General features: G+C 34.9%; 1 protein-coding gene across 19 annotated transcripts in view; it reads right to left on the bottom strand.

Annotated features, from left to right (window-relative positions):
* LOC107221848 (longitudinals lacking protein) overlaps positions 1–11153 on the bottom strand; it is a 101977-nt gene that overhangs the window by 31928 nt on the left and 58896 nt on the right. Inside the window, exons 7-8 of one of the 19 annotated variants that reach the window (XR_006903219.1) lie at positions 6963–7860; positions 6157–6278 (exon numbers count right to left, since the gene is read on the bottom strand). The exons of 11 other annotated variants lie outside the window; for them this stretch is intronic. Coding sequence is in view for 7 of the 8 variants with exons in the window: in XM_015660993.2 (XP_015516479.1) it covers positions 7202–7860 (659 nt within the window). In the remaining variant the exon portion in view is untranslated. Of the gene's footprint in view, positions 1–407; positions 833–2982; positions 3237–5660; positions 6279–6934; positions 7861–8092; positions 8495–9173; positions 9286–9869; positions 10483–11153 lie in introns of those variants that run through there. 7 more of the 19 variants (XM_015660998.2, XM_015660996.2, XM_046733659.1 and 4 more) reach the window with 7 other exon arrangements.

Here is an 11153-nt window from a genome sequence, read left to right as displayed (position 1 = left end):
TATAGCTAATATGCTGCATCAACAATGTCAATCAATCGTGTAACAGAAAGTCCAACACGTAATCAAGTAGTTAAAGTTTTACATTTTAAAATGAGATTTTTATGCCTAAAATAATTGAATGCACAGTGAATCAATGCTGTATAAGATAATTACTTGAGGTAATCTCGAAATCAATATACCGATATAAATTACACCCACCAAATTTTGCAATCGTATAAATAAATTCGAAAATTACTACATTGTTATATGTACTCAAAGTGCGGAAAAAAACGTAATAAGAATATCCTCAATAGTCATGACGGTGAGTAAAAGGACTACTTAAAAAGTAACTGTTACGAGAATTAATTTAAAAACTAGAAAAAAAAAAAATAGAAAAAAAAACCGCCAAAGATACACAGCAATCAATTATAACAAATTTCTATCTACATACTGTCGCTGAAACCGAGTTTCTGATGGTGACGTTTGTAATGGACAGTTAAATTTCCACGCTGACGTGCTTTGTATGGACATTCGGGACACTGAAACGCCGGCGGCTTTCCACCACACTCAACCATTTCGTGCCTACGCATTGTGCTCTTCCAGCGGTAGCCTTTTCCACAAAATCTGCACCTGAATTTGCGCTGTTGTTCGTGCGGAACACCCATGTAAACAACACTGAGATCCCTGGGCTGTGGCAGCACCTCGAAGGAATCAGGAAAAACTACTTCTCTCGTTCGATCATTGCTTTCATGGGAGCTTTCGTAGCTGTCTCTACTTCTGTCACGACTGACACGATTTTTCTTCATGGAATGTTTGTAATCAGAACGTAACAATGACAACAGAGCTCCCATACCTGTAACAAAATCAACCAAAAACAAAAAGAAATTAAAATAACTAAAAACATAATTGAAATGGTAATAAATAACGAAGACCAAAAAAAAAAGGAAAAATAAAACCAAAAGAAATAGAAATTAATATTACAATTAATTATTAGCCCGTAACCACCAACACAAACGATGTAGCCAATAACCCAAAAGATTCCCAATTAAATTTTGTAACATAACAATTAAGAGTCAAATGGTCTATTTACAGAACCTAAGATCATTGGAATACGTCAAGTTACATCTGTTTTTAAGAGTTACTTGAGTGTTCATTTTTTCCTTTAATATTGTTATTACGTTCCATTTGCAATGAAAATTGATTTTACCAGTTGTCTTGTGTCTCCTAAAAACTGCCAGCAGTTACAATAAAATAATCATACAAAGAGTTTGTATTTTCTTTCTTTTTTCTCTTTCTTTCTCTCTCTCTTTCTTTCTTTTTCTCTTTCAAGTAAGCCGGCGTACAAGTGAGTCATTGTAGTAACATTTATAAATACAATTTTGTGTTGATATAACTTTGAGAATGGAGCAGTTATACAAATAAATCATACTGCTTTGTTATGAGCGATAAGGCACAAACTGTCTTATATTAAAATATTACTACAATTTAAAGAATAATAATTATACTTAAATACTAACAGAGAATGAGGACATATGTATATGTATGAAATACAAATAAAGTGTAATATGTATATTAAATAAATTTAGAGATTTTTATGGAGATTCATGGAATTGTTCTTCATTCAAAACACTCGTCTTCCATGCACAGCGAGCATATGCTTATGAAGAGTGTTCTTTTGAGTCATTCTCTTATCACAAACTGGGCACACAAATGGCTTCTTGCTTCCGCATTCGTATCTCATGTGACGATTCAACGAACTCCTGAGTTCGTAACTCCTGTGGCAATGATTGCAGGGATATTTTTTCTTGGATAATTCAAGCGTCGAGATCGCTATACGGCCTGTAACAAAATTTTGATAGGCTTGTTAATTCAAAGTCTCTGACCTTACGAGGGCATTCATACCTTCTTACTGTTACGTCAAAACTACCTGCTTCGTTCCGAGTGTATCAACTTACAGAGACGATTGTAAATCGAGCAATATTAAGACACGAGATACTCATCGATATAATGAAAGTGAGGAAAAGACTCGAGAACATGTATGGAAATGATGGCTGAAAGAATCTGGTAAGAATAAGCAAGAAATATTCTGGGAGAAAGATAAGGATGGATAAAAAAAAATAAAGAGATGATGGAAGAATGGAAGTGATAATGGAAGAGTGAATGGATGTATGTGATAAGGAATTGGAAAAGAGCGGATGGCAGTAGATAGTAAATGGGAAACAAAAACCAAGCACCTGAGACGGCAAAACGAAAAAAAGTGAAAAGAGATTATAAGATGCAGGAATGTTGATGTACGAACAAAAAATGTTAAAATATAAAATGTGAGACACGAAATGCATAAAATGATTGTAAGGCTGTGAATTAGCAAATAATGTACAAAGTCTGTAAAACAGTGTAAACGAATTTATATATGTATGAGGTAAGACAAAATGTAGAATGAGAAAAATTAAAGAAAAAGGAAGTGCGTAGAGGTCAGAGAGGGCTAGCAGCACTTTTGTGATAGCAATGTAATTAAGGAAAGTGTACAAATGTATACATTAAGAATTGGTATCGTAATGGAAAATGAGACACAAGTACTTGCGACGCGAAGCGGATCGATAAGCCTACAATACAATACAATACGTATTCATCGATATAACTTTTATTCTCCGTTAGTTGTCAACATTATTTCTCCACGCAGTTTAAAACGTGAATCACAACAGAATATTTTTTAGTTTCTCTTCATGGTGTCGTGTCGAATACCCAAGTGACTGACAAGCCTCTTAATCTCTACACCGTATCGTAATGATTCGGTATTCACTTCGTGGTGTGAATTTCGGTACAACGATTATAAATAAAAGCGCTGAATATTCTCGAAAGTTATAAGGAAATTTTTAACACCATTCATGAGATGATAATAAAAAATTAAATGAATAAATTGAAATAATCGCTTTAACAATATTCGATAAAAAATGTATTTGAAAAGGATGGCTTTGAAACCGTTTTGCTGTGATAATGAAAATATATTATTTCGAATGACTATTTGTCTGCAAATCCTTTCGTCACATAACTGGGCAAACTATGCAATCTGAACAAGTGGTTTCTGATATTTTCTTTGCGCTTAGTCTTGAAGTCACAGAATTGACAGAAGTATACTGCCGCCTTGCCACACTCCTTGTGTACGTGGCGATGCAGTGACGAATAATGACTATATTGTCTTGAGCACTTGTCGCATTGGTATAACTTCAACACGTTTGATCTCCGTCTACGTACTTCACCTGAAACATATATCAACTTTTAAATAAAGTTCAATTTCCAGCGATGTAAGCGTTTGGTACGAAATAGATACAGTTGAAAATTTTACAATGATAAGATTATATATTCAGTTTAGAATTATTGCGTGATTGATAAACAGGATGAAATTGTGTGGAATCTTTTCCGATTCAATGGTAATAAAAATGGTTGTTCGTGTAGACAATGTATGTTAGTTTGCCGAAATACAATTTTTGAGAGTTATATCTGTCAGATCTCACTGAACTCACGCTTGACGCAACAATGTTATAATGTAACAATTTATTTTACAAAAATATATCACCACACAATACAGCTGCAGATATGATTAAGCGAAAGCAAAATTATTTTATTTTACAATAAGACTCGTTTGTTCAAATCAAGATTATTAATTGTTGACGTTGTATAACATTTTATAATGGATTTGTTTGATGAATTCTTCGTTGCCAGACGTTAGTAAAACTGGCCAACATTCCGGACTTTCCCTCACATGACGGTGTAGCGATTTTTTCCATTTGTACGATTTAGCGCAAGCAAAGCAGGTGTTGTATCCTGAAAAATAAGTTATAATCAATAAATACGGTAACCGTCACAATTTAAGTTTATTACATTTTAATGTGCAGGCTTATTATAACTTTACGTGGACGTGGACATTCATAAAGCAAACGTCGATACATGTTTAATAGAGTCCAAAATTTATTCACCATATTTGATTAAATAACAGGTACAATTATACCGTTTCAAAAGAACAGCCAGACCTTGATACATCAGTGATCGAGGTAGTAGATCTTCTTCTAATTGAGAAAATCGTTTCAATTATATTGTAGCTCAGTCTTACCGTTAACGTTGTAAATGGCAAGTCCTAACTCAGTGTAAACTTTTTCGTTTGTCTAACTAGTACACGAAGGAAATGTATCATTGTGTTTTTATTACAATACTGAATAATATCCGCTTTGTCGGAGTGAACCAGATCATACTTATATTACGTTAAAAAATATCAGGCTAATATTTGTTGCTGAGTAAATTTCGTGCCGATCAATTTATTTGGCATATCTATGGGAGGTGTTTTTTTCGTATGTGCTTCAGCAAATTACAATTTAATTTCGATTTCTTGGGACAATATGGACATTGATACTTCGGGGCCTGTCCACACTCTTCTCTTATGTGTCTGGATAAAGAACTCTGGTACATATATACATTTCCACACATTTTGCACAGATGGTTTTGACTCGACGCTATAAAACCTGTAATAAAAAATAAGTACGATAAGAAATTGTGGCTTTATATGCAATTAAGGAGTTGACAAATGTACAATAAATCACTATACAAATATAGGTTAATAATTAAATGTCAATAATGAAAATACTGTTTTAGGAAAATTACATGTCATTATCATTGTCATCGCATATTCACTGCGGCAAAGTGATACCGCGAAAATATGTTTGCCAATGTTAGTTCAGCAAAGTATTTTTCCTCCAACAATGAACTGGATAAAAGTAAATTAATAACTGTGTAATAAGAGCATAACAAATTGGCAAAGGTACAACCGCTAATGTATATGGACATGGTTTAAGCGTATTTCATAACTATACGTCAAAGTTTTGTAGGAAACATTTATTTTGCAGTAGGAATCTGGTAATCAAATATAAAATTGCAACAATCAAATCTTCAAAATTGCCTCCCGATTTCCTCAAAGACGGTGCTTCGCTCGTATATGTTTTAACAAATTACAGTACAGTTTGGATTTCTGTGGGCAATTTGGGCATTGATACTTTGGAAGTTGCCCGCATTCTTCTCTGACGTGCCTGCGCAGGGACCGTCTATACTTGTATGAATTTCCACACCCTTTGCACACATGATTGCCTGCCGTAGCGACGCCTGAAAAAAATGTACCACATCACTCATATATAGCAATGACGAATATCGTTCGTTTGCATACACAATATTATAATCACGCCTGTCCTAAGTTTACACACAGCATCATTTTCGCCAATTCTCAGACGCGCCAAAAATCATATATAATGAAAACTTTGATCCTACAAAGTCATACATTTGTCAGTTGATCCGGCGGCTTATCAACTAGTAGGAATCGTTACGTGGAGTTCTCGAACGGAAATAATTTGCAAAGTTAGCATATTAGTCAACAGTTTAGATTGTTAGCTCGATAAGCGCTACTGATCTATCGATAATGCATTCGTTGTGGTATGAAGCATGCCTTAGTAATACGAACGGAGCATCGAACGAATCCTGGCTTTACAGTATTCAATATTTTTTACCAATTCATGTTGAACATTCTTGGAAAAGCATAATACTACTAAGATGCTCGTTTATTGTTTTTTTATTACCATCGCTATCGCCTTCTTTTTATTCAAATATCGAAGTTTCACCCTGAAAAATGTAATTACTTTTAAGGCAATATAAGTACAAAGCTTTATTCACTCTACGCGAATACATATTCGAATTCTGGTACACTCTGCACAAATTATAGAGGTAATATTAATTCAACGAAGTATGATATTACAGTTTCGCATAATGATAACGTTTAACGCAAATTGGCGTTAATATAATTATATATATATGTGAAGTACACCGGAGTAAAACATTTAGCAAAATAATTATTGAGGGTTGATTTTATCGATGATTGGGTAGAGACTGGATTAAAGATAGCGTAGATAATCTCAGCAGTTGCTATGTAGAGTAAGCGACAATAGATGTTATAAATGTGTGATGTTTAAATAATATGGAGTAAGCTGGATATTTACGATATGACGCTCACTTCCAGTGCCATATTACATGACCGTGTGACCAAACCATTCATGAATTTGATGATGGCATTTTAAATTGATGCTGTTCTGCCTGATGCGCGTGCAATATAAATGCCTTAAACGCAGCAAACGGGCATAGCGAACATTTGTATTGCGGAGGTTCGCACTTGTGCTTCAGGTAGTTGCTCCACATCTTGTAAAATTTACTGCACTTGGTGCATGTGTAGCCAAGAAGCTGATCACCCATATACATCTTACGGTAAGCTGAAACAGAATGAAATCATTAGTTGTGAGTAAGGATATTCTTGTGAATTAACAATGATTTTGGCCACAGCCAAGGTTAATACAATTCAAAATTCAAGTCAGGAAAAGAAGATCAACACAGACATTATACGATTCTCTTTTCATTTTTCCAAGTGTTTAAGTAAAGCTACACATATCGACGACTGTTTTTATTCATTCGATGATATGTGTTGTACTCATTTTAATATAATATGCATCTCTTGCTATCATAATGCAATAAATTTTGTATTCAGGTAAATTAAAATTATAAGATTGTCGATATTTAAAAATACGTCAGGTCGTTGTCGTTGGAAGTAATACCAAGCTATCGGAAGTATCTCGATGTTGAGTACAAATCAGCAGAATAATTGAGCCTAGATATAATTTTACTCTTAAACATGCACGTGTCTTCTACCTATAGGAAAACGACAAGGTAGAACCCGATAATTCGTTTCCCACTAACGATTGGGATCAATAACACACTGGTGATGAGATTGGCAATACACGTGCAATTTCTTCAGCTATCCTTTGAAAGCAAATTTTTCTTTCTTTAATAAAGAGTTTATTACCAATGTTATACTATTAGCATTACCTCATGACGAATACACTGAGGTATATAAAGGTACATTGTTAATCGCCTAGTATCTAAAGCAGTGATTTCTATACCTGAGATAACCAAAAGTAATCGAGCAGCATTTAGTGGAAAAAATTCTTCAATCAATGGGATCACTGGTGTTTTATCTTTTGGACAGATTGTGCTGCCAAATAATATAAAAATGTGACGCAATGTTCATTTCGTTCGCCTTAAAGAACATAAATAATGAATCCTTTCAAGAATTGTTCGTTGAAAAGAACTTGGAGCGAATTGAAATTCAATATTTCCGCGCACCACGTATTTTTGTATCTCAGTTTTTATTCGTAGAACGTTTCTTCTCCATTCCATTGTTCGCAATGTGTCTAGGCCCTGTCAAATGTCTGACAAAATTTCCCTTGTAGCCCGTTCGATAATTGCAGAGGCTGCAAACGTATCGTTGTTTATCTCTTGGTCCACATTCTATGGTTCGATGACGGGATAACGAGGATGCCCACAAGTAAGCTTTCCCACAATCCCAGCACGTGTAAACACCGTCCTTTGCAACATATTTTTGCAGTTCTTTATAGCGTGGCTTATATTTAGCTACAGTTTTCCCATAAGCCAAATCTTGCTGTGATGTCGAAGTAAGCGTGTTGTCGCTTGGACTGTTTCCGACACTAGTCTCAAAAGTTTCTGTAATGTTATTTTGAACACTAGTTGTCAGACGACCCGGACATTCTCGACGATGTCGACTCAATGAAGTCGACCAGGAATAAGTTTTTCCACAGTCGCTGCACCGGTAAGCAGGTTTTTTATTTCCCAAAAGATTTTTATCGACTATTACTCCGTCTCCTCTTGGAGCATCGGACATCACGTTCAAGGTGTTAGTTTTCAAAAGCGTGGATTCCATCGCTTTGACGAAGTTTTGCTCTGGACTTTGTTTCCCGTTCGAATAGTCTTCGGCCAGTTCGTGATAGGTCATGTAGCATTCTGAAACAAACAAGTTTAAAGTTGAACAACAGTTATTGCGTTGCATGAATATTTGACAAGAGTACGGGTAGTGAATTATACAAATGTATGACAGTGCAGTGATGATAAATGAGGAGAACTGACAAAGGTTCCGTCAGATTAAAAACGCACATGACTGTAGTTATTAGAATTATTTCAACACAACTCAATTTGCTTTACAGTCATTTAAATTCGGTTACAAGGTAAAATTGTATTATGTACTATACACTATAAATGTTTCTCAACATACGATTATTCTAATGAATATCCCATTATCATCATACGACGAATAGGTAATTCTACAGAAAGAAATTAATCATTTCTTAGTGAAAGGGTTAATTCGAGTGATGCTTCTTTCTGTGCCTGTCCATGCACCACTGATATGGACTTTTGTAAGTACACAAATTGCAGGCATGCTTAGGCTGAGAGTCGATACATTCGTATTTCCTATGCCTCCATAGAGACCTATGAACGGCATATGCCTTTCCACAGTTGATGCAAGTGAACGATCTTCCATAGAATCCAGCAGGTCGGTCGGAATATACACCGAAATTCTGTGATGTGCCGGCTGTCAGATAAGCCCCTCCGTCTTTTGAGTTATACTCCCGTAGAAAAGCTGGAACAACAACACATGAAAAGATTAAAAAAAACTAATGTTCGGACACTGATCATTGGATTCTACCCGCCAGGTAAAACTGTTAACGTCACATTTCCTTAGGATCAAAGTTTTATTAAATAATTCATGAAACAGCATTATCCACTTTTAAAAACGGCATGTGAATTCACTACATAATATTCATCGATATAATAAATCTCTATAATTTATTTGACATAAAAATAGCAGAATTCATTAGGCGTTAAATAAAAAGTAAATTAAATTCCACATTTGCGTTGTGTAGATTTCTAAAATATAATTATAGATAGCAGTAATTGTTTAATGAAAATGACTTAATTATTACAAACAATCGAGCTGCACAAGACTATGTAACAACTACTTGATAGTAAAGAAAAATTAATTGACAGTGATAATGACGAAACGCATACGATACCGAACGTGTTATTACAATTTATGAAAAGTCTGCATGTGTCTGCGTATGCAATATTTATAATTGCTATGGAAATTGCAAAGATTGCATCTGAGCTTCGTTGTACCAGAATTGTGAACGTTTCTGATATGTCGTGCCATATTGGCTTTGTACGTACTATTGTATGGACAAAAGGTGCACGTGAACAGTAAAATTTTAGGATTCATCACACGCTTGCTTGTCGAGAGTTGATTATACTTATGACTATACCCCATCGGTTTTGACCTCATTTTGTCAGACGCTACACTGGTCGATATTTCAACTTGAGACGATTGGTAGGTGTTCGCATACTTCCTCACGTCCCACAATTCACCAGGCAGACCTGGAACAGAAATGTATTGGTAATCGATTAGAGTTATGTTCTAAAATGTTTTCAATTAGTTGGTACGAAATTATTGAGGATATTTCCTCAAGGTAGAAGGCCAAAAAAATTATTAACACATCAAAACGCCGGCACGCATAAGCAACATTTGATTGTAGGTACGCAGAATTAGTTTGTTTAGTAACGGAGGAGGATAAGAGTAGACCTACTGTATGATAATTAAAGGGTTTTTAATTTCAAATGCGTTTTCATATGCCTCCGCAGTACATCTTTCCTATTTGTTTTATAACCGCATAAATTGCAGTGATTTATCGGCGGCACACCGCACTCTTTCTTCATGTGTCGATGCAGATTTCTCTTCCAATTATATCCCTTTCCACACTGCGAGCACGTGAACAGCCGTCTGTCCACGTCACCGTTACAAACTTCTTGCAGCATGTTGGGACGATAATTGATGCCTGAAACGGGATAAAATATATTAGCACACAAGTACATCGAGTAAATATAGAGTATGAACAATATGATATGCGCCTAGTTGAACATAAAAGTCATCATTGACGTATATACGTAAGAGACAAATGAAACATTTTACAAACTGTTTATTTATTTACTTATTCGTGTACTTTTGTATTTCACTGATTGTTTGCCACACTGGTAAATTGATCGATCAAACTTTACATACACCCGGCTAATCAAACGAAATGCTCTGATTATTTCATAATTAATAAACACGACGATAAACTTTAAACGCACACCAATATTTATAACTATTCTGCAGGTAGCGTAGATATACACATCTAATAAAGCCTACCTAGCTCAACTGCTTATACTAAATAAAATTACATAGGTACAGTATTTCTTAGGCACTGTAACAGAGCCAGAATAAGAATAATTAAAACATCTATGGAGGTGTATATGTAATTCAAATAGATGCCTCCATTTTATTTGACATTTAAACTACTCCGATGCAATTAGAATGTTCTTTTTGTATGTGATATTTCAAAAGTGTTGATAATCGCGCCTTGTGGTTACAAAAAGGGCAAGGATATAGTGGCTCTATTTGGCAGAAGAAGTTCATGTGTTTACGCAGACTGCGCCAATCACTGTAATGTTTCAGACACTTGAGACACTGAAGATATTGCTTGCATCGTCTCCATAATTCAGGGTCCAGGGTGTTGCAATACAGTTGTTTCGACACTGAAACATTTAAATAATCTTGTCAAATTTCAATTCTCGAATGATTAAACAAAAAGAAAAATAAAAAAAATAAACAGTTTCAAGTAAAAACGAGAATCCAATGCAGTTTATAATATAAATATATTAGAAACAAATGTTTTTGAATTTATAAAAATAACTAGTTTCCGAACTGCTTACAAAAAATAATTTATTAACAAAGGTGTGTATGAAGACAAGTACACATTCAAATGATCGTTTCACCTTGGATAATCAGCGGTGAATATTGTAACATTAAAAGTATTCAACTGGTGATAATGAAAGTTTATACTTCTTCTAAGACATTCTGATGCTTGCTTAAAATATGTCTCTGTAAGAGGCAACGTAATCGTGAACGATGCGTGCAGTAAAGGCACGGAAACATAGGCTCTACGCCACAAAAATAGTTCATGTGTTTTTGTAGATTTCTTTCGTCGCTGTAGCGTTTCCCACATTTTAGACAAGTTAATGATTCTTGGCATTGCTTCCATGTCGCACGGTCCAATAATGAACAAAACAGCGTCGGTATTTCTACGATTACTGAAACAAGTAAAGAAATGAAATTAACATCTTGGAATAATGAGCAGGTGTCAGTGATGTATAAATAATAACACCAGGATGATTTAGGTAGTTAATGTCGCTAAATTTCCTGTAAT

The sequence above is a fragment of the Neodiprion lecontei genome, chromosome 3, assembly GCF_021901455.1.
Source record: "Neodiprion lecontei isolate iyNeoLeco1 chromosome 3, iyNeoLeco1.1, whole genome shotgun sequence".
Taxonomy (NCBI): Eukaryota; Metazoa; Arthropoda; class Insecta; order Hymenoptera; family Diprionidae; genus Neodiprion; species Neodiprion lecontei.
Note: the sequence above shows the minus strand (reverse complement) of the source record. Positions and strands in the feature narration are given on the sequence as shown.